Source organism: Sus scrofa, chromosome 13 (assembly GCF_054392235.1).
Source record: "Sus scrofa isolate SSC_HxYL_T2T_F1_AM1 chromosome 13, Sscrofa_HxYL_maternal_Yorkshire_Landrace_v2.0, whole genome shotgun sequence".
Classification (NCBI taxonomy): domain Eukaryota; kingdom Metazoa; phylum Chordata; class Mammalia; order Artiodactyla; family Suidae; genus Sus; species Sus scrofa.
Window position 1 is genome coordinate 97,393,487 of NC_139395.1, and position 27,995 is coordinate 97,421,481.

General features: G+C 42.9%; 1 protein-coding gene and 1 long non-coding RNA gene across 14 annotated transcripts in view; one reads left to right on the top strand and one right to left on the bottom strand.

The window, feature by feature from the left end:
• The window catches only part of GRK7 (G protein-coupled receptor kinase 7), a 72,941-nt gene extending 68,235 nt beyond the window's left edge, over positions 1-4,706 (top strand). For all 12 annotated transcript variants that reach the window (XM_084987055.1, XM_084987048.1, XM_084987049.1 and 9 more), the window contains 1 exon segment: positions 3,702-4,706. In XM_084987055.1, the coding sequence (XP_084843181.1) occupies positions 3,702-4,038 (337 nt within the window). In that variant the 3' untranslated portion in view covers positions 4,039-4,706.
• LOC110256308 (uncharacterized) lies at positions 488-27,729 on the bottom strand. 2 transcript variants are annotated; one of them, XR_014824063.1, is made up of 4 exons: positions 27,613-27,729; positions 17,298-17,391; positions 6,163-6,227; positions 488-625 (listed from the first exon to the last, which is right to left on the bottom strand). It is a non-coding gene; the product is annotated as an uncharacterized LOC110256308 (long non-coding RNA). The 2 variants fall into 2 exon arrangements; XR_002337704.2 differs by lacking the exon at positions 488-625 and adding an exon at positions 3,271-4,112.
• Positions 27,730-27,995: the final 266 nt, after the last annotated feature.

Below are 27,995 nucleotides of genomic sequence, written 5' to 3' on the forward strand. Positions count from 1 at the left end.
GGCAGTGGAAGAAGCAAACAGTCTCTTTAGATGACTTCCCTGAAGGGAACACCAGCTACTTGGTGTGTTGGAATAAAAATCTATCTCAATACTTTATAAGCACACTTTGAGTCTATAAAATCAAACATTGACCAACTTCTTTGGGAAAACACTACCCTATAGCACTGGATCATGGCCTGAAGCTGCTCTGTCAAGCAAAACCTTTTTCTAAGCATCCGTTGTTGTGACTGTTTTGAATAAAAACTGTTTACAACATTAGAGAGAAAGCATATAAAAACCAGCTGTTCAGTGAAAGAGAAAACCTTCCAACGTTTTCATTTCAGTTCTTTGTAGTTTTTAAACATTCATTCAAATGAGATAACATTTGATTAATTGAGTGGGCTCTTCCAAAGCCAAGCAAATGCCCAGATAGCATGGCACACAGGAGAGAGGTCAAGTCTCCCCTCCCTGCGCAGTCAGGAGCATTTGAAATAAATTAAAAACCCTTCTCCTTCTCTAGACATCACCAAAGAGGATCTCCTCTTTTGCTTTTATGGGTCTGTGAGTCCACCTTGCATGGAAGCCAAAAGCTCTTCTAAGCATCTCAGGGGGGCTCCAAATAGGGTCACCTGTGGTGTTTTCCAATCTAATAAAAGGAAAAGACAAGTATTTTGCAAGATTTGTTCTCATCAGTCAATGCAGAAGAACAAGGGCAAATAAACATGCAAGTCTCTGACGTAAGTGCTCCTCCAACACACAATTTAAGGCCAATACCAACTGTTCTTAGCAGACCAAACCCCACAGTGTGGGCCTTATGTATGGGCAGCTGGTTCTTTTCTTTCTTTTGTTTGTTCGTTCGTTCTTTCTTTTAAGTTTTATTTAGGTATAGTTGATTTACAAAGCTGGCATGTTTTCTTCATTAACTGCTACAGGAATTGTAATCTCAGGAGTTCCCGTTGTGGCCCAGTGGTTAACGAATTCGACTAGGAACCATGAGGTTGCCGGTTCGATCCCTGCCCTTGCTTAGTGGGTTAAGGATATGGCGTTGCCGTGAGCTGTGGTGTAGGTCACAGACGTGGCTCGGATCCAGCATTGCTGTGGCTCTGGCATAGGCTCGCGGCTACAGCTCCAATTGGACCCCTAGCCTGGGAACCTCCATATGCCGCGGGAGCGGCCCAAGAAATAGCAAAAAGACAAAAAAAAAAAAAAAAAAAAAAAAGGAATTGTAATCTCAGAGTTCCCTGGTGTTTCAGTGGGTTAAGGATCCAGCATTGTCATTGCTGTGGCTCAGGTTCAATCCCTGGTCCAGGAATTTCCACATGCCTCGGGCACAGCTGAAAAAGAATTGTAATCTCAGTGTAGGGTTTGGGAACACTAGAGCCCATCAATGATCTGAAATATATTCAATAAGCAGCAGAAGTCATCCCATAGCTGCCAATTTGGCCTTAATGAAAAGTGCTGCCTCCATCGATAGCCTCTTCTATTTGTCCAAAGTGCACTGTATGATGATGGGCTCTAAGAGCTGCCAAAGTCAGAGTCAAATAATCTTCACACTATTTCTTCTTCTTTTTTTTTCTTTCTTTTTCCTTTTTTTTTTTTTTTTTTTTTTCTTTTGGCCACCCCTGTAGGATGGGGAAATTCCAAAGCCAGGGATCAAACCTGCGCCACAGCAGTGACAATGCCAGATCCTTAACCTGCTGAGCCACCAGGGAACTCCTTCAAACTATTTCCAGTTACTCAACTGAGGTAAGCATCGCTAATGCAAAAGAGCCAATTGATCCAGAGCCTTGGACACACAGGAAAAGGAGGAGAAATTGGAGAACCTAGTCTTTTGTTGTCAACATCAGCAATCACAGGCATTTATTGGAAAGGGGAATAAGGCATGGGCCCTACCCTCCAGGGGCATCTAGTTGGGGGTGTTGAGGAACATAAATAAAACCTTCAAATGGCCCATCATTCCCTTGTCTTCTGCGTTAGCAAAAGTGCTGTAGTCAGCCATTCCTAATGGACAAACCCAGGCCATCTGGACCTGATTGCTGAGATGTGAGTTGAGAACTGTTCATCTCAATATGAAGACTGGCTTGGCAAATTCCTCAAGTTTCCTGAGCCCCCCAGGGCGTTCTTTTTATCCAAGTTAAACCTGCTCAGAGTGACTTTAAACGTGTCCTCTTGACCTCTAGTACAGTGTGTTCATGCCTGCCAGAGGTCATCAAGGTGGTACAAGCTCCTTCTTCACAGTACCTGGTCCATTCCAACTCTTCTGTTCTTTTAAAGATACACAGGCCTAGAGTTCTTTCTTGTTCTACTTAGATGAAATTTTGTTCTATCCTTCTTCTCACACATTTAAAATCTATCTTATGCCAAGCCCCATTCCCTGAATCTATTTGATACTTTATTTTTTTAATTTTTTAATTTTATTTTTTATTATTCAATGAATTTAATACATTTATAGTTGTACAGTGATCATCACAATCCAATTTTATAGGATTTCCATCCCACAACTCCAGCTCATCCCCCAACCCCCCCTGTCTGATACTTTAAAATGTTGCTGTGTTGGACTTCCCTGGTGGCCAGTGAGTTAAGGACCTGGTGTTGTCACTACTATGGCTCAGGTCACTGCTATGGCATGGGTTGTGTCCCTAGCCCAGGAACTTACGCATGCTGCAGGCATGGCCAAAAAATACAACGTTGTTGTATAAATCATACCCCAACAAATCTGACTTTTTAAAAAATCCATCCTTGAAGCTTCGATTTATCTCAGCAACCCTCTTACTCTATAGGATGTAAACCACACAGACATTGGTCAGTATGTTCTAATAACTGAGTTTCTCTTTTCCATAATAGTATGTGTCTACAATTTTTCCTTTGAAAAATTCACTTACATTTTCTGGGTTTCTTAGATGTATGGCTATTCACAAATGCAAAAGCAAGTATTAAAGAGGATAAAAATATAGTTTCTCTCGGTCTGACTTATTTCACTTAGTATGACAATCTCTAGGGCCATCCATGTTGCTGCAAATGACATTATTTCATTCTTTTTTATGACTGAGTAATATTCCATTGTGTGTGTGTGTGTGTGTGCGCGCGCGTGTGCACGCACACATGCACACACACACACACAGCATATCTTCTTTATCCATTCCTCTGTCATTGGACATTTAGGTTGCTTCCATGTCTTGGCCATTGTGAATAGTACTGCTAGGAACTTGGGTGCTTGTATCTCTTTGAATTGTGGTTTTTATTTTTATTTTTCTAAATTATTATTTTTTTTGTATAATTTCTCATGTCACATTTTCTTTTCTTTTCTTTTCTTTTTTTTTTTTTTTTTTTTTTGTCTTTTTGCTATTTCTTGGGCCGCTCCCGCGGCATATGGAGGTTCCTAGGCTAGGGGTCGAATCGGAGCTGTAGCCGCTGGCCTACGCCAGAGCCACAGCAACATGGGATCCGAGCCGCGTCTGCAACCTACACCACAGCTCACGGCAACGCCGGATCGTCAACCCACTGAGCAAGGGCAGGGATCGAACCCGCAACCTCATGGTTCCTAGTTGGATTCGTTAATCACTGCGCCATGACGGGAACTCCCTAAATTATTCTTTGCGTTATCTTTTCAATCGAATTGAAATGTACTCTAGGAAAAGAATGCCATACACTTTGTACTGCTAGAACATTTCCTGTTTTGGTTCATTACTGTGTCTCAGGCTGACCATCTCCTTTCTTCACAGAGAAAAGTCTGATGATCCCAGGAAACACCATTTCTTCAAAACCATCAACTTTCCTCGCCTGGAAGCCGGCCTAGTGGACCCTCCATTTGTGCCAGACCCATCAGTGGTTTATGCCAAAGATGTTGATGAAATCGAAGATTTCTCTGAGGTCCGAGGAGTTGAATTTGATGATAAAGATAAGCAGTTCTTTCAAAGATTTGCAACAGGTGCCGTCCCCATAGCATGGCAGGAGGAGATTATAGAAACTGGACTATTTGAAGAATTGAATGACCCCAACAGGCCCGCAGGTTGTGGGGAGGGTAACTCATCCAGGTCTGGTGTGTGTTTGTTGTTATAAGGTGTTCTCTCTACCAGACAGGCAGCAGGAGTCTCAGCTGACATAATCCTCAAATGTTTCTAATATATGAAAATCTGTTGAATGAGAACTGATCAATCAGGAGGGGATTGCAACCACAGAACAGTTAAAGGACAGGTGAGCTCACCACTAAGACACACTTTCTCTCCTTCCTTCTTCCTCCCTCCCTTCCTCCCTTCTTTTGTCTTCCTTCATAAAGAAGAGTACAATTTCAGTTTTCACTGAGAGCTGGGAAAAGGAATGCTCAGGTTTGTTTTGATAAACTAAAAGCAAGAGCCCTCACCATCATATCTGTGAAAATTACTCCAAGTCCTAGGATCAGAGAATGGAACTTTGTGGTGTGCTCAGGAAATGAGCATTTGCAATTCTTAGTAAATAATTGTTCTAGTTTTTCTTTGTTTATCTTTTCTTCCCTTCATCTTTCATTATTTCTTCTGCTTCTGTACTTATAAAAAAGGGTTTTGAAGCTGGAAATAAATATTCCTGATATTTCCCCCTCCCACCTCCCCCCAAAAAAGGAGTGGATTGTAATATTTTGGCAATATTTCAGATTACAGAATAATTTTTAATTTCCTGAAAGTCTCTTTTTCATATTTTTGAAATATTCTACTCTTATAATGTTGAAGCATATTAAATGTAAATATACATGAGGTCTGTGGATTAAAGTATTCTTTAAGTAGAATCCTTTAAGTAATATTCTACAAATTGCTTACCCGTATAATTCCATATGCCATCTGTTCCCCAACTTGGCTAAACTTTGGAATCACCTAGGGATCTTTTAAAATACTAACATATGACTCCTACCTCCAGGTTTTAATTGGTTTTGGGTACAACCTGGGCAGCTAGAGTTTCAAAAGCCTGCCACGTGGTTGCAACGTGCAGCCAAGTTTGGGAACTACGGCCATGTAGATTTAAATGTTACGACATTTGGGCCCTTGTTTTGGTTGCTCAAAAGTTCAATCATACATTTGGTAGCAATTTTTCAAATACCCCCAAAACGTGTAACTTTGGCAATTGCAGTGCAAATGAAACTGAAGATAACCTGTATTCATCTTGTAGATTTCCTTGCCCTTGCACACTTTGGTTCCTCAGACATATCTTGGGAAGTAGATCTCTTGGCTATTTCAGGACTGGCAGGAGGAAAATGGACTTAGAAACAGATTTGAGGCGTTCCTGTAGTAGCTCAGTGGTTAAAGAACCCGACTGGTGTCCATGAGATGGCGGGTTCGATCCCTGGCCTCACTCAGTGGGTTAAGGATCTGGTGTTGCCATGAGCTGTGGTGTAGGTCGCAGACGCGGCTCGGATCCAGCATGGCTGTAGCGTAGGCTGACAACCTCAGCTCCGATTTGACCCTTAGCCTGGGAACCTCCATATGCCCTGGGTATGGCCCTAAAAAGACAAGAGACCAAAAAAAAAAGAAAAAGAAAAAGAAAAAAAAGAAAAGAAAAAAAGAAAGAAAGAAAAAAGAAAATGATTTGTACGTGTGGTGGCCCTTATTTCAGATGGCTTCCCACCAGCATATATATATATATATATATATACACACACACACACACACACACACACACGTATATATTTAAGATATATGTGTACATAAGGAAACCTCACTTGTTCCAATGTCAAGAAACCTGGCTGAAGTTATTTTATTTTGATTTATATATTTTTTTCTTTTTTCAGCTGCACCTGTGGCATATGGAAGTTCCTAGTCTAGGGGACAAATCGGAGATGCAGCTGCCAGCCTATGCCACAAGCATGGCAACACCACATCATCAACCCATTAATCAAGGCCAGGGATGGAACCCAAATCCTCACAGACACTATGTTGGGTTCTTAACCCTCTGAGCCTCAATAGAAACCCCTGAAGTTATTTTGAAAGTTTTGTCCTTTGAGCAAAGGAGCCAAGAGTTACAAAAATACTGGCCAAAAAATGTTGGGTTAACTGGGATCCAGCTAATAGTAATCCTCACCTACAAGACAATATCAACCCTACTTGGAACAAAGAGAAAGAAACCACCTTGGAGTTGGGTCCTGGATTAGAACACCCACCACTAACCCTCCTGCTCATCCTCTATCCTCAGTGAGCTCCTAGAAGCTCCAAGCCTTACCCTGGAGACACTGCAGTCCTGAGTCACCAAAGCAGAATACAGGTGTGTCTAGCAGACTCTTCTTCCTAAGGCAAGAAAGTAGATTAAAACTTGATAAAATTTCTAAGTCTGTTTAACAGAAAACTAATTAACAGTTAACAGAAGTCCAGTTAACCAGATCATTCCAAAAGAGGTTTCAGGATTTAACTTTATAAAAATTACACATTTAAAAAGTGACAACTTCTTATATTTGTTCTTTCATGTGAATGCCTACTGCTTTCGATAAACTTTTTTTTTTTTTTTTTTTTTTTTGCTTTTCAGGGCCACACCTGCGGCAAATGGAAGTCCTTGAACTAGGGGTCAAATCAGAGCCACAGCAACACAAGATCCGAGCAGTGTCTGTAACCTACTCTGTACCTCACAGCAATGCCTGATCCTTAACCCACTGAGCAAGGCTAGAGATCAAACCTGCATCCTCAGATACTAGTCAGGTTCTTAACCCACTGAGCCATGACAGGAACTCCTGCTTTTGATGAACTTTAAACATAAATCTCTGTTTCATTTTTTTAGAAGTAACTCAGGAAAATAATTGAGTAAGATACTCTGTTAAATAATCACCAAGTATGTGTTGCGCTCGAATCATATTTTGAGCCCTATTCTGAGTGGTGCTGAGACACAATCGAGAAATGAGAGAACTACCTAAGAAAGGCTGGATGGAGTAGCGCAGAATGCAGAAGCCTAGGGGTGTTAGTATTCATATTTTAAAAGAAGAAACTGATGCTCATAGATGTTTTGAAGGTTGTCCAAGGTCACACAGCTTTGCAGAGTTGCCATGAAGACTAGCAATAATGCATAGGAAGCACAAAATGCATGACTTGCATGTAGTAAGGACATAATAAATTGGAGACTACAGTCAGTAAATAGCAGCCAAGAGACCTTTTTTTTTTAGGCCTGCACCTGCAGCCTACGGAGATTCCCATGCTAGGGGTCGAATTGCAGCAGTAGCTGCTGGCCTACGTCACAGCCACAGCTATGCCAAGCCCCATCTGCAATCACAACACAGCTCACAGCAATGCCGGATCCTTAACCCACTAATTGAGGCCAGGGGTCAAACCCACATCATCATGGATGCTAGTCAGGTTCATTTCCTCTGAGCCATGATGGGTACTCCAGAGACAGATCATTAAAAGCTGAACCCAGTCACCTTCATTAAAAATTCTAAGAGTTCCTGCCATAGCACAGTGGGTTAAGAACCCAACAGCAGCAGCTCGGGTCGCTATGGAGGTGAGGGTTCAGCAATCCTCATTCCGGGAACTTCCATATGCCACAGGTGAAGCCAAAAAAAAAAAAAAGTTCTAGAGTAAGTGAGAGAAGCAAGAGAGCTGGTTCCTGGAGTGTGGTGGAGAAGGGAAGTTGTTATTCACAATGAAAGAAAAATCTAATTGGAGTAAGCGGAGATGTGGGAGCCCATCCTAGGCCTCCTCCCAATCACATGCCAGGTGCGGATCGACCTGGGCCAAGTCAGAGTAAAGGCGACTCAGGTCTACCAGGGAAAGGCAGGGGAAGGACAGACCTCGGCATAGAGATTTGGTGTTGTGGATGGAGAGAAATAAGCAAATACAAAGCAATCTGCTCAGGTTGTGGCTGGGATTCAAGACTTAAATAAGACACAACCAGATGTTTCATCAAAGGAAGGAAGTGTCATTTTTTCTTTTTTTTGTCTTTTTGCCTTTTCTGGGGCCGCTCCCATGGCATATGGAGGTTCCCAGGCTAGGGGTCTAATTGGAGCTATAGCCGCTGGCCTACACAACAGTCACAGCAACACGGGATCCAAGCCACATCTGCGACCTACACCATAGCTCAGGGCAATGCTGGATCCTTAACCCACTGAGCAAGGCCAGGGATCGAACCCGCAACCTCATGGTTCTTAGATTCATTAACCACTGCGCCACGACGGGACTCCGGAAGGAAGTGATTTTTGAAAAGGGATAATGCTTGCTTATTTTTTCAAAATTAAAATGAGCTTATGTTTTTAGAGAAAAATCCTATAAACATAATGAAACAAGACATATATGAGTGAAATATTTAGACAAAGAAGAACCAAAGAGAAGTTTTTTGTATTTTTTTGTTTTTTGTTTTGTTTGTTTTTGTTTTTGGCCAAATCTGTGGCACATGACGTTCCCTGACCAGGGATTGAACCCTTGCCACAGCAGGGACTCAAGCCACTGCAGTGACAACACTGGATCCTTAACCAACTGAACCACATGGGAACTCCCAAGGAGAAGTTTTTGGGTTTTTTTGTTTCATTTTGTTTTGTTTTGTCTTTTTAGGGTCATACCACCGAGGCATATGGCATTTCCCTGGCTCGGGGTCCAGTTGGAGCTCTAGCCTCTGGCCTACACCACACCCACAGCCAGAGCAGCACCAGATCCAAGCCACGTCTGCAACCTCCACCACAGTTCATGGCAACGCCGCACCCTTAACCCACTGAGTGAGGCCAGGGATCAAACCTGCATCCTCATGGATACTAGTCAGATTCCTTTCCACTGAGCCACAGTAGGAACTCCAAGAAGTTATTTTTATTCTTCTAGTTTGTCAGGGATTATTTGAAATGTTTGTTTCTTAAAGGATGAGATGGATTTAATAAATTGCTTGAAGGGCCTTGCAAAGCAGAAGGTATGGATTCACCACTGTTTCCAATGTTTTCAAAGGAAATAGTGATGAATCATTGATTTTAGGATTGCAAGTCACAGAGTTAAAAAAAAATATTCTCAATTATTTGAGTATCAAATGTAAGATGTTTTTCATTTAGGTGACCAGGCTGGAGGTGAAATAATTAAATAATTTAAACTTTTCTTCTTAGGAATTGCATATTTGAAATCATGAGAGAGTAACAAGTTGATTTTTAAAGATCATTATTATATTGTATTTATCATTAGGACAGTTTAACTTATGTAGATCGTATGCATAATAAAACATGATGAAAATATACAATCCTTTCTTCTTATGTTGTTGTGCTTTGCAATTATAATAAGCCTTAAGGGAAAAAATGATAAGGGAAAAAATAGATAAAAGAATTTTTTTTGGCCTGAAAGGCTTACCATATTAGCCATTTGGTTATCAAAAATATTAAAAAGGGAGTTCCCATCGTGGCTCAGTGGTTAACAAATCCAACTAGGAACCAAGAGGTTGCATGTTCGATCCCTGGCCTCGCTCAGTGGGTTAAGGATCCAGTGTTGCAGTGAGCTGTGGTGTAGGTTGCAGACGTGGCTTGGATCCAGCGTTGCTGTGGCTCTGGTGTAGGCCAGTGGCTACAGCTCCGATTGGACCCCTAGCCTGGGAATCTCCATATTCTGTGGGAGCGGCCCAAAAAAGTTAAAAAGACTTACTAGATTTTCTTGGATCATCTAGGAAGAGTAATTATAGTCATTTAGGTTTCAATAAATATTGGTGCCTGCAATGTGCCAGGCCCCATTTTAGTTTAGGGAGATGTGCTGGGTTTTGTCCCTTTAAAATTTTTAGATTGGAAAGTGCTTTTATGTCCTCTGTTAATCAGTAAAACGTCGTGTCTCTCCGAGAGAAATTTTGTTCTTTCCATTTTTTCCTAAGTTTTTTACACCGAACATATCTTTCTTTTAAGAATCAGGAAAAAGTATGTTATTTAAAGCAAGGCAGGATCTGTCATAATTGGACTTGGGTGTGTGCCCAGGCTGGCTTTGGCAGTAACCAGCCCCCGAGGACCCCTTCCCGTTTGAAAGGCATTAGCCTAGATACCGGGAATAAGTCCAAGACACCTGGCTTGAGCCAGAAGAGCCTCCCTGGGCAGAGCCAGCTATTGGCACCTAAGGTTGGGCCAGATTAGTGGTTCCACAATCCAGACCATGACCTGTGACTGGTTGGTGGTAAAATTTTCATCAAACCTCGAAGAAGAAAAAGAAAGGACAATGTGTCCCATGCTTCTAAATATCTTCTTTTATGAAGTAGTTGATATTTGACTAAAGTAAAAACTGAAGACCTGGAAATCCCATTGTGGGTTAAGAACCCACCTGGTATCCAGGAGGATATTGGTTTGATCCCTGGCCTTGCTCAGTGCGTTAAGGATCCGGCATTGCCATAACCTGTGGCATAGGTTGCAGATGTGGCTGGGGTCCTGTGTTGCTGTGACTGTGGCATAGGCCCACAGCAGCAGCTCCCATTTGACCCCTAGACCAGGAACTTCCATATGCTTCGGGTGTGGCCCTAAAAAGGAAGAAAATAAAAAAATAAAAAATCGAAGACTAGATGGCCATCCCTCAAATTTTTTTTTTTTTTTTTTTAATTTGGTGACCCATGAGATTCCAAAATCTGGGACCCTCCTGGACTGGATGACCTGTAAGTGTTTCCCAAAAGACCAGATAGTAAATATTTTAGATTGGCAGATGGCAACTACTTAACTTTGCCTTTGTGGTGGGAAAGCAGCCACAGGCAAGGGAAAGGACTGCATACGTCTGTGTGCCAATAAAGCGTTATTTCCAAATACAAGTGGTGGAGCTGGATTCCCCCCACGAGTTCATGGATTGTTGTCCTAAATTAGTCTCATTATTAAACTGACTGAGGTATCTGATTCTAACAGAACTATTTTACAGTTCTATAAATTATAGATAACTAATTGGGATGTAAAATAATTCTTATTTAGAGACATTCCAGTGACCCTTCCCCATGGTATTAGTTTGTCAGGGCCGTGATAACAGTCCTGGGTGGCTTACGCAGCAGAAATTTATCTTCGTCCTGGAAGCTACAAGTCCAAGATCAAGGTGTCACTGGGGTTGGTTTCTTGTGAGGCCTCTGTCCTTGCTTGACTTCTAGACAGCCGCCTTCTCTTCCTGTCTATGGTTCTCTTGCATGGGTCTGTGTCCTAATTTCTTCTCCTTGTAAGGACAACAGTCCTATTGGATTAAGGCCCACTCTAATGACCTCATTTTAACTTGATTACCTCTTTAAAGACCTTATCTCCAGAGTCATGCTCTGAGGTCCCAGGGAGTTAGGGCTTTAACATTTGAATTTTAGGAGATGCAATTCAGCCTAACAACACCCCTAAACCAATTTTGTGTCCATTTGCTCGTTCATTTCAACATTCCTTTACCCACCCCATATAAATCCATGCATTTTATTACTTCTTTTAACTAGTTATAACACCAGTTTCCTCATTAAAGAGTTAAATAAAATCTTTTAACATGTGTTCATTTTTATTTCTGTACAACAGGCATGATTTTATCCAGCCCACCCTACCCCCACTTTTTTTGAGGACTATTCATTTACACAACACAGAATCACAATGCCATCAAGAAACCTGGGGGCATATTTTTAAAAGTCTTGTTCCATAAGCAAAAGTTCTCAGCAAGAGCCCTCTCTCTCTCTCTCTCTCTCTCTCTCTCTCTCTCTTTTTCTCTTATGAAACACGCAACAGAGAGCAGAGCCCCTAAACAAGCTCTGGCAGGATCAATGATGAGCCCCCAAAGCCGCAAGCTAGCATTTCTCAGGGAGTTTGGTTGAGGTGCTTGGGGCCAGCTGACTGTGACATATTTTTAAACCTATTCTCCCACCCTGCCTCGCTGGCTTGCACAGCCAGCTGTCAAGCACATTCCTGCCATGCCCACCGATCCTGCATGCAGCAGGGGAAGACAAGGCAAGGAAGAGAAAGTCAGGAGCCATAAGAAAAGACAGCTTCAGACATTCACCTGCTATTAGTGTGAAGTGCTGAGCCTGAGGCCATCAGCGCAAACATGCATTCCAGAGGCACACTCAGTGGCGGGCTTCATTTTAGACTCCCTGGGCTACCGACTCCCTTCCAAGGTTTGTCAGTTCAGATGCAGGATGTCCTGTTGAATTTGAATTGCAGGAGTTCCCGTTGTGGCTCAGCAGGCTAAGAACCCAGCCTAGTGTCTGTGAGGAGGCTGGTTCAATCCCTGGTCTTGCTTAGCGCCTTAAAGATCCGGTGTTGCCACAAGCTGTGGCGTAGGTCACAGATTCAGCTGTGGTGTAGGCTGGCAGCTGCGGCTCCAATTCAACCCCTAACTTGGGAATGTCCTCATGCCCGTAAAAAGACCAAAAAAAAAAAAAAAATTTTTTTTCTAGTATAAATGTGTCCCAAATACTGCATGGGACGTGTTTATACTAAAAATGTACCTCTTGTCCATGAATAGGCATAATAAGAATAGCCAGTGGCTGGGATTAGAGAAAATGCTGGAAAACTCCCAGCACAGTACCTGGCACACAGTCAGAGCACCTCCTGGGTTGCCTTAACCTGTGGGAAATGGGTCCTCCTACACAGCTGCTGTGAATTTTTTTCAGCAAGCCCACATGTGTGCTCTATCTCACCTAAAGAGTTGGCATCACCACTAACACCACCATAAATACGTCTATTCATTGGCACCTACTACATGGTGGGTGCTGCACTTGGCAGTTTTTGTGTGTTACGCCCAATGCTCAATCTTCCTGGGAAGTGGGCATTATTATCTTCATTTTATAAGGAAGAAGGAAACCTCCAGAGGGTAACAGACTTATCCTCCTACACAGTAAGTGGTGAGTAAACCCAGGTTTGTCTGATAGCTCTTGGCTATGTGGTCATTGGTTTCCCAGGTAGAAGCTGCCTCTGTTCCTATTCCCTGAAATATTTCCTGCAGGGCTCAGAGCAGAGTGAGAGGACCAAACCCAAGGAAGAAATAATCTTTTCAAATATACTTTGTTGGCCTTAAGTGGACCAGTAGGACCTGGGAAGAGAGCGAGGTGAGTGAGGCAGCTAAGGCAAAATATTTCAGACATTTAAGCTGGCACTCACTCTCAGGATCATGCAAGCGAGTGCAGCCTTGAAACTGCACAAAACCAGAAGTGAGTGCCTCCTTCAATTCTGTACCTTAGATCTTTCCTTCCTCTTGCCCTAACTCTGGGACTGTGGACTAGCCAGCTCAGGTGTAAATTCTTAGAAAAATCCTTTCAAAACGACATTTCTTTATTTCTTTGCATCTTTGAAAATAATCATCTACATTCATGCCTGCAGAAAATTCTAATTTGGGGCTTACCATGTGCTAGGCCTTGTTGTAGGAGACAGGAATACTGCCCAGCATGGGCCAGGCCCATCCTGGATGGGTCCCCCTTTGAGCAATACCCATGAGTCATTTTTCCTCATTCTCTTGTCACACTTTAGTTTATGCCAAGGACCCAGAAGCACCAAGCTCAGGGGATAATTAATTAAGAGCTGAAATTATGTTTCCCCTCTTCTTTTCCTCTCGAAAAAATTTCTCCCAGATTTGTTTTAAAGCCCTTATTTGGGGGGTTCTCTTGTGGTGTAGCGGGTTAAGTTAGATCCAGCATTGTCACTGCTGTGGCTCAGGTTCAATCCCTGGCCTGGGAAAGTCCAGGTGCCTCAGGCGTGGCAAAAAAAAAAAAAAAAAAAAAAAATCCTTGTTCTTAAAAAGCTGTGAAATTAAGATTTGTAAACTCTTCATTTCATCTCCCTCAAAGTGGAAAGTTACAGGCAGGCCAAAAGACACATCCAGATGGGATCTTGGTGAGTGTTGTTTTAACAAATGCCAGTGGAATGAGGGGGCAAAGCCTGCTCTGGCACATGTCATAACTGGTAACGAGGCAGACAATGGTGAGACAGCAGCTCAATGAAACAAACATGTGGATGCCCTTGTCTGCTCCTCTCTTCCCAGGGAGCGGGGTGCCCTCCGGCCCTCGCCTCTGCTTGGTGGTGTTCTGGGCTAGGCCCATAAAACAGCACAGCAGATACTGCAGGGCAGAGCTTGGCCCAGACATGTGGAGTTTTCAGGACTGTTATTACTTTATGGCTTTGTCGGCAACATTTCCTGTCATGGTTCAGGGTTTGATCAATTCTAAGTCACTTAAGTCTCATATGCAGTCTGTGGACTCTCTTGTCCCATTGCCTCTCCCTCCCACAGCCACCTTTGGTCCTTTGGTCACTCACTGTGCCCCACCCCGTGGTGTGTAGGGGGGCAGAAAGGAAGAGAAAGAGATTGATCCATTTGATTATGGAATAGGAATTTAAGAAGAGGGCCAAAACCACTAATCAAAATCCAGATTCTCAACATTTAAATGACATACTCTATCTGCTCCTTTCTCCCACCCTCTTTTCTTTTATAGCCATAGATAACTCAGCCTCAGATGCTATATTAGCTTGGAATTTTCTTGTGGGTAATGCTTGAAACACACAGGAACTGAATCACCTATATTTAGCTCCTTCACCACCCTTGCATGGTGACCTTCTTGCCAGTGAAAGTGGCCATAAGTAGAGTTCCCTGGTGGCTCAGTGGGTTAAGGATCCAATGCTGTCACTACTGTGCTTCAGTTAAGGCTGTGGCGCAGGTTCGATCTCTGGCTGGGGAACTTTCACATGCCATGAGTTTGGCCAAAAAAAAAAAAAAAAAAAAGAAAGAAAGGAAAGAATGAAAAGTGAACATAAGCCAGCATTCTCTGGCTCATTCCCTCAACCAAGGAAGAAAGAGAGACAGTGGGAAAGAGTGAAAGCAAAATGCAATTCTAAATCAAAGCTTACCTCTAACCATAACCCCACACTGAAGACTAATTCAGGGAGCATGCGAGTGTATGGAAGGTTTCCTTTGGAAAAAAAATTCCATAGAGAGTGTGTTTGACTAGTCCTTCCCTGTTTTGAAAGAAGAGGACTACTGAAGTATTGTGTCATGAGGACATGTCAGCACTGGCCCTCGGGCACACCTTTCCTCATCTCCACTGTCTGGGTGACCTCAGCTCAGAAGCTTGGATTCGACCACAGGTGTATCTGCATCAAAAAATTCGCAAATCCTACAAATCAGGTTTGTGTTCTCTGGAGAGCAAGTTATTAAGCATTTACCAGAATTTTACTGACTTGCCCCTGAAACATAGTGTGGCTGATTAAGTTGTGACTCTGCCCAGGACCCCACAAGGTCTGCTCCAAGCTTTGCCTCCATTTTCCCGGGGGGTGGACAAGGCTGTAGGGGAGAAACCAGCTAAAGAGTCACAAGCCAGGAGTTCCTGCGGTGGCGCAATGGAAACAAATCCGACTAGCATCCATGAGGATTCAGGTTCAATCCCTGGCCTCGCTCAGTGGGTTAAAGATCATGTGTTGCCGCAAACAGTGGTCTAGTTCCTAGACACGGCTTGGATCCCAAGGGGCTGCAGCTGTGGCTCCGATTCGACCCCTAGCCTGGGTACTTCCATGTGCTGTGGGTGCGGCAAAAAAAAAAAAAAAGATTAAAAGAAAAAAATCACAAACCATTGTCCATGGGAGACACTAGGCAAAAAGGCTGGGAAACACCAGGGAAGATGGATTGGAGGCTACCAAAATCTGAAAGATGACAGGAAGAGAACACAAAGAAGGGCTTCCACATGCTGCAGGCAAAGCCAAGAAGTTTGAAGGAAAAAAAAAAAAAAACAATAAAAAGACAATTCAGAGTTCCCTTTGTGGCATAGCGGTTAATGAACCCGACTAGGATCCATGAGGATTCGGGTTCCATCCCTGGCCTCACTCAGTGGGTTAAGGATCTGGCATTGCTGTGAGCTGTGGTGAAGGTCACAGACTCAGCTCAGATCCTGAGTTGCTCTGGCTGTGGTGTAGGCCGGCAGCTGTAACTCCTATTGGACCCCTAGCCTGGGAACCTCCATGTGCCTCGGGTGCGGCCCTAAAAATAAAAATACAAGATGAAGCAAGATTGACCATGAGTTAATAATTGCTGAAATTCAGTGATGATACATGGTGGGGAGGAAGGCATTCACAATTTTTTCTATTTTTGTCTATATTTTAGTTTTTCCAAAACAAAAAGTTTAGAAAAAAGCACAGTATGTTCATTGGATAAAATCAGTAAAAAACTAAGTACAAAAAAGGAACACTATCTTAAGCACTGTTTATATTTTGATGGATACATTTAGTGGACTGGTTGGTTATATATTTGGTGAATTTGGTAGACTATTTGGTGGAGAGATATACACTGGTTTTAAATACTGTGGGGTCATATACATATATATATATGTATATATACATAGTTTGATACTTTGTTTTCCATTTAATAATGTATTATAAATATCTTCCCATGTCAAAAATTTCTTGTTCATCATTTTTACAACTGCAGTTCATTCCATAGATGTACCATAATTTAACCAATCCTCTGTTTTGATTATCAATATTCTTCTGCTTTTCCTTATTATAAATAATCTTGTAATGAATGAACAACCGTGTAACTATCTTGCAACATCCTTAATTATTATTTATGATTGTCCTAGGATAAACTCCTAGAAATGGAATTTTAGGGTATACATAATTTTAAGGCTTTGGATAAATATTGTCAGATTGATTGCCAGAAAGGTTATGCCAGGTTGCATTCCCAAGAACCTTGGGCTGTGATCTCCTGATAAGATAATAGAAAACTAGTAGCATCAAAGGCTTGGTGGCTGATTGTTGCTAGATGGCCGTGTATCAAGAACAAATACTACTTGCATGTATGCCTCAGTATTCCCATTAGGAAAATGCCCAGAATGTAATTCCAGACCTTTAAGGTCAGTTTAGAACTTATCTGATCCAACTCCCTAATTTTACAATGAGAAAATTCAGACCCAAGATAGCATAACTAATTAGAAACTTTCTGGAATTTCTGTACTACAGAAGAATTATGTCAATGTTGTAGCCCTAATAAGAACAGCTAACTTCTAACACATTGTAAATCAACTCTATTTCAATCAAAAAAAAATTTTTTTGTTGTTGTTGTTTTGCCTTTTCTAGGGCCGCACCCGAGGCATGTGGAGGTTCCCAGGCTAGAGGTCGAATCAGAGCAGAGCTTTAGCTGCCGGCCTACGCCAGAGCTACAGCAACACGGGATCCAAGCCGAGTCTGCAACCTACACCACAGCTCACGGCAACGCCGGGTCCTTAACCCACTAAGCAAGGCCAGGATCAAACCCGCAACCTATGGTTTCTAGCTGGAGTCGTTAACCACTGCGCTACGATGGGAACTCCTCAGAATTTTTTTAAATGAAAAAAAAAAAAAAAAAGCTAACATCTATTGAGCCCTTACTCCATGATTTTCATGAAGTCATTACCTGATCCCTCCCCAATCCCATCTTATATTTAAGAAGGCTCTAAGAAGTAATGAGACAAAAGACACTCACCAAAAACTTTGAAGATTCTAGTTCAAAGCCAGGCAAATAATGTCCCAAACCCAAGCTTGACCATAGATTATCAGTACATCAGTCATTTTTCATCCTGGAAGGGAAATTTAATCCATAATTCCTTTCAGACAAGGCTGGTCCCCACCTAGTTTTCCAGGAGCACAGGTGTGACAGGACTCCCTTCCTTGATAGTCTGCATCTCCACCCACCTCACGCCTGTCACTGCTCACCTCCTCCTGGTGGAAGGATTTTTATGGAACTTCACGTGTAATGGGTTTGTTTTCTGTTTGGGTTTTTTTTTTTTTTGGCCTCAGTCACAGCATTTGGTAGTTCCCAGGCAGGAATCGAACCTGCACCACAGCAGTGACAACATGGGCTCCTTAACCCATTGAGTCACCAGGGGACTCCTTAATTTCTTTTCGGGTTGTTGGTAGAAACTACTCTTCCTAAAGAAAATCCTCTCTGTGTATAGCCTGAGGGGACAATGTTTGTGATTTCCCCCTCCTGAATATAGTTAGAGCTGAAACTTTTAGCTCCTTAGTAACACTGGAAGGGATAGATACCCAGCAATTGTAAGTTTGCATGGTTACTAATTGACAGCTCTTCCTGGGGTCTTCCTGTCAGAAAGAGCCCTGGCAGCTCCTGGGCTATTATTTGCTTTAAACAATGAAAGTGCTCACAATGGCAGAGGAAAAAGTTACTAGACCTGGAAATAAAGTAATCTTCAAATAATCCTCAGGTCTTTTTTGAGCTAACTAAGGCAGACTTTTAAAAAAGCTGTTTCGGGGTTCCCACTGTGGCTCATAGGGTTGGGAACCCGACATAGTGTCCACGAGGTTGCACGTTCAATCCTGGCTTCACTCAGTGGGTGAAGGATCCGGCGTTGCCATGGGCTGTGGTATAAGTCAAAGACATGGCTCAGATCTGAGGCTGTGGCTGTGGTGTAGGCGGGCAGCTGCAGCTCCGTTTTGACCTCTAGCCTGGGAACTATCATGTGCCATAGATGCGACACTAAAAAGAAAAACAAAACAAAACCAAAAAAACAAAATAAATAAGTTAATAAAAGCTCTTTCCTCCTGGTGTCTTCCAAGGTGGCAACACATAATGAATGACATTGCTGGGCAGGGGCAACCAGGTCTCAGTTGCAGGGCAGGCAATGAGGTCCTGTTCACAGCGCTCACAGGGGGGGAAGATAGAGGCAAGAGATCTGCTTATAATAAAAGTCCTTCATTTTACCTTTTTCCCTTCCATTCCTAACCTAACATTTAGACTTCTGAAGGAGAACGTGGTCATTAAAGAACAAGACAGCCACTAGCAGATTACAATGTTATAATAACATTATTTTTTTTTTTTTTTTTTGCCAGAAAGGAGCACCCCACCTCATGAATCATCCAACCACTATTCTTTGTCTGGCTCTTTCTCAGCTCATTTCCTTAGTTCTGTCAATTGCCAATTTTTTTTTTTTTTCTTTCTGCTTGAAGAGAAACCTCACTTTGGGTTAACCATCTGCCCCTGTGGCTAAAGCCCGCCAGCAGCACAATCTAGGTAGGTGTTCGGTTTGCCGAGGTAGGAACGCACAGGCCTCAAGTTGGTTAAGTAAAGCAAAAGAGATTTATGGAGGCATCAGAGGGGAACAGGCTGAGCTCAAGATGCCACCAGCCCTGACTGTGAGGAGGTGCTAGGCTTATAAAGGATCTGTGGCGGGAATCTGTGGCTGGAGTTCATGGCAGAAACGTGTGGCAGGAACGATGGAGGAGGGGAAGGTCAAGGGAGGGGTAGGTGGGGAGGAGTATGTGGTCGGGGTCGAGCCCTGTGACAGAGGGCAGTTAATCCTTATAGGTGGTTAATCTACGCTCCACATTCCGGGAAAGGGTGTAGATCTTGTGCTGGGCGTACCCATGTCCCAGCAGGTCTCCGAGGTGAACAGTCACATTCAGGGCCGGGGCCGGGGGGCGGCAGGGGGGTGTCCTGTCTCCATCCTCCAGGGAACCTATCAGTAAGGTCCATTTTAATTATCTTATATAGCAGAAAGGAGCATGGCTGATTTTCTGGGACTGCGAGCTGGGGGACAGGAGCTGGGACACCCTTCCCTTTCTCCAGAGCATCAGAAGACTCAGTTGCCATGAAGTAGTTGTCAACTCACCCACTCCATGGCTGAAGCTAAGAAAGCAATTTAAAGGTGGATGTCGGAGTTCCCAATGGGACATAGCAGGTGGGGAATCTGACTGCCGGGGCTCAAGTCACTGGGGAGGCACAGGTTCAATCCCCAGCCAGGCAGAGTGGGTTAAGGGATCCATGTTGCTGCAACTGCTTGAATTCAATCCTTGTTCCAGGAACGTCCATGTGCCTCAGGTGCAGCCATAAATAAATAAATAAATAAATAAAATTGGATGTTTAGATAGCAGAATAGAGGAGTTCCCTGGTGGCTCAGCAGGTTAAGGATCCAGCATTGTCACGGCTGTGGCCCTGGTCACTGCTGTGGCCGGGGTCCAATCCCTGGCCAGGGAACTTTCTCACTTTCTCGCATGCCATGGGCTTGGCCAAAAAAGAAAAAAGCAAGCAGAATAGGGTGTCCTGGACAAACCAACTAAATGGTCTTCTCCAATCCATGTGTTCTGGTGGGCTGTGCTGGCATATCTTAATGGTTATCAACTAAACATTGTAATTTCTGTCAAAGTGCACAATGCTGTCTAGGGCATCCCACGTTACCGGGAATTGTGCCTGTTGATTACAGCTCAGATGAGGCCCGAGGTTCTCAGGCTCTGAATCATTCCCAGGCTCTCCTGTTTTTGCTCTTTTCTCTGCTTCACCCTCATCACAGAGCTTCATTTCAGTCCTGCCTATTTCCTCTCTCCTCAGTGGCTTCCTTAGGATTTCTCAAAGTTCTTGAATATGAGTCAGCCCTTTTTATAGTTTTTGAAACTCTCAAAACTTTGAACACTTAAATAAACATTTAGAAAGAGCGCTCAGAGATACAAGTGACCCTCACCTGTATTCTATATGTTGCACCAAATTCAAGATTGGTGATGGAAGTTGGGCTTTAAGAAGTGTAGAGATCCTAGGCTGAGTTTGAAAAAGATAAAGGAAATAATCAGTCTCTTTTTGTAAATGATCACTGGCATTGGTAAATTAACCAGGTTGAAAGATAGTCAAGGAATAGGGATAAGCATGTGGACTCTAGGATCAGACCTGTCTGGGTTCAAATTCTGCCTCATACTAGCTCTATGACCTTGGTCAGGTTACAAAATGTCCCCCCCTCTGGAAAGGGGAGGTGAGCAAACTAGCATATCTCACAGGATTGTTGTTATGATTAACAATATTTTTATAACTATTAATTTCTTTTTTCTTTTGTTTTATAACTATTAATTTAATAGTAAGAACTCATATAAAGTATTTATAAGTCTGACACATTGTAAGCACAGAGAACTATTAACACTTGCAGAAGTTCCTGTCGTGGCTCAGCAGAAACAAATCTGACTAGTATCCATGATGATGCTGGTTCAATCCCTAGCCTTGCTCAGTGGGTTAAGGATCTGGTGTTGCCGTGAGCTGTGATGTAGGTCACAGATGCAGCTAGGATCTGACTTGCTGGGCTATGGCATAGGCCAGTGGCTACCGCTTCAATTCAACCCCTGGCCTGGGAAACTCCATATGCCTCAGGTGATGCCCTGAAAAGACAAAAAAAAAAAAAAAAAAAAAAAAAAAAAACTTGCACAAGACGTCAGGAGAATATGAATGATTTTCCTAATGAAGTCAGTCCTTCGTTCATAGTTTTGCCAGAAGATGGGTTAGTTCTCGGCCCCTTAAATTTGCTGCCATCAGGTACTAGACATCTTAGAGTCTGTGCTAACAATTCCATGCTTATTAACAATAAACTCCAATTACAAACGTTTGATCTAACAGTATATACCTGACTCTAGGTTTAATTGGATATGCTAAGTATCTTCCAGGTTGTATTCACAGGAATTTTCCTTTATTTCCCTATGCCTCAGTTTTGGGTGTGGTCTCTGCAGGGCAAAAGGTAAATTCATGATTTTTTCTTTTACCCATAGACATAAGCCAAGTTTTTAATTTTTCCTGGTGTACATGTGCACACACATATGCACACAATCTTACATTTGTGTAGGAGTTCCCATTGTGACTCAGCAGATTAGGAACCCCACTAGTATCCATGAGGATGTGGGTTTGATCCCTGACCTGGCTCAGTAGTTTAAGGATCCCAAGCTGCATGAGTCGTAGATGCAGCTCAGATTTGGCATTGCTGTGGCTGTGGCATAGGCCAGCAGCTGCAGCTCTGATTTGACTCCTAGCCTGGGAACTTCTGTATGATGCAGGTGCAGCCCTAAAAAGCCAAAAAAAAAAAAAACAAAAACAAAAACAAAAACCCAAAAAACAAAAACTTACATTTGTGTGATGCTGAACAATTTACAAAGGACTATCAAATAGATTTTCCCTCAGTCCTTAGTGTAACACTGAAATAAGCAGGGCAGCTATTCTTTTTTTTTTTTTTTTTGGTCTTTTGTCTTTTTAGGGCCGCTGCCGTGGCATATGAAGGTTCCCAGGCTAAGGGTCTAATCAGAGCTATATCTGCCGGCCTATGCCAGAACCACAGCAACACCAGATCCAAGCCACATCTGTGACCTACACCAGAGCTCATGGCAACACTGGATCCTTAACCCACTGAGCAAGGCCAGGGATCAAACAAGCAACCTCATAGATGCTAGTCAGATTCGTTTCTGCTGCTCCAAGATGGGAAATCCAGGGCAAATATTCTTATCCTCACCCTCTTGTGTTTGGAACTTAATGCTTAGAACCCACCATTCCCTGATTCTACAAATTTTCACACCTTCTAGGATGGTCTGTGCTCTGTTTTCTTCTTCTTCTTCTTCTTCTTTTTGTATTTTTAGGGCTGCTCATGCAGCATATGGAAGTTCCCAGGCTAGGGGGTGAATCAAAGCTATAGTTGCCGACCTACACCACAGCCACAGCAACACAGGATCTGAGCCACGTCTCCTACCTACACCACAGCTCATGGCAATCCCTAACCCACTGAGCGAGGCCAGGAATCAAACCCATGTCTTCATGTATACTGTTGGATTGGTTAACCACTGAGCCATTATGGGAACTCTGACCCAGGACGACTACGTCGTCTTCTTCTTCTTTTTTCTTCTTCTTCTTTCTTCTTTCTTCTTCTTCTTTCTTCTTCTTCTTCCTTCTCCTTCTTCTCCCTCTTCTTCTTCTCCCTCTTCTTCTTCTTCTCCCTCTTCTTCTTCTTCTCCTTCTTCTCCTTCTCCCTCTTCTTCTCCCTCTCCCTCTCCCTCTCCTTCTTTTTTTTTTTTTTTTTTGCTTTTTAGGGCCATACCCTGGAGGTTCCCAGACTAGGGGTCTAATCGGAGCTACAGCTGGCCTACGCCACAGCCACAGCAACGCCAGATCCAAGCCGCATCTGCAACCTACACCACGGCTCACAGCAACACCAGATCTTTAACCCACTGAGTGAGGCCAGGGATTGAACCCGAAACCTCATGGTTCCTTATCAGATTTGCTTCCGCTGTGCCACAACAGGAACTCTGAGGACTTCTTGAATAAAGAAGTCTTCTTAAATAAAATGAGGCTAATATTTATACCATTTATATACATGTGTCAGGCACTGTACAAACTAGCTCACTCATTCCTCCCCAAAGCCCTAAAAGAAGGGGTTTTTCGGCTCAATTTTACAGATCTCACTGGCTCCAACATGTTTTGGCTCCAGGCTATTTGACTCCAACTGACTTCTTTCAGTAGAATACCTTTCACCTTTTAAACAAGAATGATTCTTTTATGCTACCTGCTGCTCCTGTATTTGAGAAGGGAAAATAGATAAGTATGTAAACAGCTTTGAGACTCAGTAGTTGGGTTTGTCTCCTCCTTTTTCTGCACTGTCACAGTCCTAAGTGTCCTTCACTAGGGCATCCTACAAGTGTGGGCTCAGAGAGATCCTTGATAGACATCACAGACATAGAATGTTTGCATCAACTAGTGACTGACTCCAGAAAATAGTGACCTTTAATCTTTCTGAACAGACACAGACATAAAATCACACAGATGTGCTTTTTAAATTGTGAAAAACAACATACATACCTAAAAGTGGACAAAACATAGGATGAAAGCTTTAAAAATTATCATAAATTAAAATCCATATAAATACCTCCCAGGCCAAAAAATAGCTCATCAAGAGTTCCCTAGTAGCTCAGTGGCTCACTGCTGTGTCTCTGGTTACAGCTGTGGCAAGGGTTTAGTCCCTGGCCCAGGAACTTCTGCATGCCATAGGCATGGCCCAAAAAAAAAAAAAAAAAAAAAAAAAAAAGCTCATTACCATAAATAAGTTACAAGAATATGTTGTACAATGTAGGGAAAATAGCTAATATTTTAAAATAACTATAAATGGAATATAATTTTAAAAATTGTGTATCACTATGTTGTACACCTAAAACTTAGATGATATCATACATCAAGCAGACTTGAATAGGACTTCCCCTGTAGCTCGCAGCATAACTACTCAGCATTGTTGCTGCAATGGCTTTGGTTCAATCCCTGGCTCAGGAACTTCCACATGCTACAGCTGTGACCACATGTTTAAAAAAAAAAAAAGAAGTGTACCTCAAAAAAAAAAAAAAAAGAAAGAAAGAAAGAAAAAGGAGTTCCCATTGTGTCTCAGCTGGTTACAAACCCAATTAGTATCCATGAGGATGTGAGTTCTATCCCCTGGCCTCGCTCAGTGGATTAAGGATCTGGCATTGCCATGAGCTGTGGTGTAGGTCACAGAAGCTGCTTGGATCCCTTGTTGCTACGGCTGTGGTGTAGGCCGGCAGCTGTAGCTCTGACTCGACCCCTAGCCTGGGAAGCTCCATATGCCACAGGTGCATTTTTTAAGGTGTGCCCCTAAAAAAGCAAACAAGAAAACCCAAAATAGTTCAGCAGCACCCAGAAGCCCCTCTTGCCCCCTCCCCATCACTTTCTCTTCTACCAGAGGTAACTACTACCCCGATTTTATGAAAATCACTTCTTTACTTTTCTTAATAATGTATTGCCTAGCAGGCATTTCTAAACATTATAGTTACATCTTGCTTATTTTTGAACTTTATATATATGGGATCATATGATCCTTCTGGATCAGACTTGTTTCACCCAACATTACGTTAATGAGAGCCACAATGTAATAGAATTTTATATTTCATTGATGTATAGTATTCTATTGCATAAATATACTACAATTTATTTATCTACTCTACTGTGGATAGACATGAGGATTCTTCCACTTTGGGGCAATGGTAAATAACAGTGCGAAGACCCCTAGGATATTGAGTCCGGGGACTTTTTCACTAATCCACAGGTGTTTTGCATCTCTCTACTGTCTAGAAATGATAAACATTCACCACCCTACCCCTACCCCATCATCTGCTGTTTAACTGGAGATGTCAAAACATTATAGTACAAGCTGGGAGCCAAAACTATTGAAGAAATAAGAGGTCAAAGACTTTCCAGAGGCCTCCCTTCCTTTCTGCTCCAGATTTGACTTCTGATAACAATAGCAACAACAACCAAAAAATACTTAAAAACACGAAAAGAATTCTTATTCATTTCCTCCAGGTCATGGGGTTGGGGAAATAAGGGAGAGAGTGCTGAGTTTGTAGGTTCTGCTGCTGAGGCTGGGCCCAGGTTCAGTAAAACCTCAAGCAGGTTTCGGGGAGGCGGGTCCACTTCTGCAGAAGGCTAAGGGAAAGGGCTGGCCTTCTGCTTCCATCTAGGGCCTGATCCATAGACAGTTTTCAGATAATTCAAGGGGGAAGGACAGTGAGGGCAGCAGCAAAGGGGCTCATTCTAGCTGCAGGTGATGCAGGAAGCTAGCCAGGCTGGCTGGGCCATCAGTTCACTCTATCAACTTGGTTCAGAGAAGGTGGGCCTGGGGGGGGCTAGAGGGAGTGTCTTTTCTCCTGCCTATGCTGAGAGGTACCACAGTGGAGAGGATATATCTGACCCAATAGACTTCTCACTGGGGTAATGAAATACAGAAGACTTTAAGTAGTTGGTGGATGACAAGCCTCTAGCAGAGGAAGCCTTCCCTACAGGCCCTGAACCAGCCCACGAATCTCCCTCCTAAAAGTTTTCTGGGTCATCTGCTAGTGAAACCATCTAGCTGCTGCCCTTTATTTTGTTTTGGTCTAACTTTTATTCTTTTATTTTTATTTTTTTGATTTTTAGGGCCACACCTGCAGCATATGGATGTTCCCAGGCTAGGGGTCCAATCAGAGCTACAGCTGCTGGCCTACACCACAGCCACAGCAACGCCAGACCCAAGCTGAGTTTGTGACCTACACCACAGCTCACGGCAATGCCAGATCCTTACCCCCTAAGCAAGGCCAAGGATCAAACCCGAAACCTCATGGTTCCTAGTCGGATTCATTTCCGCTGAGCCACAATGGGAATTCCCTAACTTACTTTTATTGAAGTATAGTTGATTTATAATGTTGTGTTAGTTTCAGATATATAGCAAAGTGATTGAGTTATACCTACATACATATTCATACTCTTTTTCAGATTATTTTCTCTTATTAGTTATTATAAAATACTGATTATAGTTCCCTGTGTCATACATGGGTCCTTTTTGGTCATCTATTCTTATATATAATGGTGTGTATATATTAATCCCAAACACCTAATTTACAGGGGTATATACTATACATAATATTTAAAAATCTTGGAGTTCTCGTCGTGGTTCAGTGGAAACTAATCTACTAGCATCCATGAGGACACAGGTTTGACCCCTGGCCTCTCTCAGAGAGTTAAGGATCCAGCATTGCCATGAGCTATGGTGTAGGTCTCAGGTGTGGCTCGCATCTGGCGTTGCTGTGACTGTGGTGCAGGCCAGCAGCTACTGCTCTGATTCAACCCCTAGCCTGGGAACCTCCATATGCCTCTGGCATGGCCCTAAAAAGACCAAAAAATAATAATAATAATAAAAATATTTATTTTTTATTGCAAAGTAATACATGCTCATTGAAAAATATTTGAAGATTTTATTCAAGGCCACTCCTTGTAAGCAACCACTGTCAACAGTTCGGTCTATTTCCTTCCCACATATTTATATTTTCAAGTGCTTTACAGTGTACAAAACAAACATCTTTTAATTCTCACAGGAGTTCCCGTCGTGGCTCAGTGGTTAACACATCCGACTAGGAACCATGAGGTTGCGGGTTTGATCCCTGGCCTTGCTCAGTGGGTTAAGGACCCGGTGTTGCCGTGAGCTGTGGTGTAGGCTGCAGACTCGGCTCAGATCCTGCGTTGCTGTGGCTCTGGTGTAGGCCGGTGGCTACAGCTCTGATTAGACCCCTAGCCTGGGAATCTCCATATGCCATGGGAGCAGCCCGAGAAATGGCAAAAATGACAAAAATAATATAAATAATAATAATTCTCACAATAACCCCTGTGATGTAGGACTTTTATTTTCCTGATTTTTTTCAGCTAAAAAACAGACTCAAAACTATTAAATCTGGAACACCATCACTATTTTCTGGAATATAAAATTGGCATCAGGAAGTTCCTGGTGGTCTAGTGTTTAGGATTTGGCACTTTTACCTGGAAACTGAGATCTCACATTAAGCTGCTACATACCACAACAACAACAACAAAAGGAGCATCAGCATAAAGACTCATATCCTTGGCTGGTCCTACACTTATCAATTTTTGAGCCCGTGGGAAATGAGATTTGGAAGAGATGCTGACCTTCAACCCCATCACAGTGCAAGAGTTCCCTTTGCTCCATTCAGAGAGGTGGCCCTCCAGTCACTTCTTGGCCCTGCCCTGTGACACAATGGAGGACAGCCCCCTTCACTTCATGGAGCCAAAACCTACCCCCTCCACTTGAATTCCTTGGCCCCGGTTTCTCTTCTGCGTCCAGATATTACTGGTGAGTCTGGCAAACACAGCAAGGTTATTTACCCAGAGGGCTGGAGGCAGCATGGTATGGGGGAAATGCAGTCATGATGAAGGAAGAAGTTGCTAGACCAGAGACTGGATCAAGGGTCAGGTTTGAAAGCCAGCTTCCAGGCCCCAAATAGAAAATGAGTCAAATGAACTGGGGGCTGAAGAAATTTAAAAATCTGTTCAGAAGTTGCCTGTGTATGAGGGTGAGCATGCTGGTTTTGGACTGCATCCAGTATCTAGCCCTGCATAGAGCTGGACTAGACACTCTGGAATGATACAGAAATTCACTCACTCTCCCACACAAGAGCACTCTGAGAATATACACATCACCCCACCCCCCATCATGACTCACCTTAATCTTCTCTTCAAAACACCCCTGCAAAGATCAGATGTCCTTCCGCATCCAGTTAATGTTTCTGGATATATGGGGCCTTGAATTGTGTCCTTGTTGATTTCTGGTTTTTTTAAATGGCTGCACTTGCTCATATGGAAGTCCCGGGCTACGGATTGAAATGGAGCTGCTGCTGCTGGCCTATGCCACAGCCACAGCAATGCCAGATCCGGGCCGCATCTTTGACCTACACCACAGCTTACAGCAATGCTGGATCCTTAACTCACTAAGGCCAGGAATGGAACACTTGTCCTCATAGATACTAGTCCAGTTCTTAACCCGCTGAGCCACAATAGGAACTCCTGTTAATTTGGTTTCAATTAGTTATGTAAACTAGTCACTGG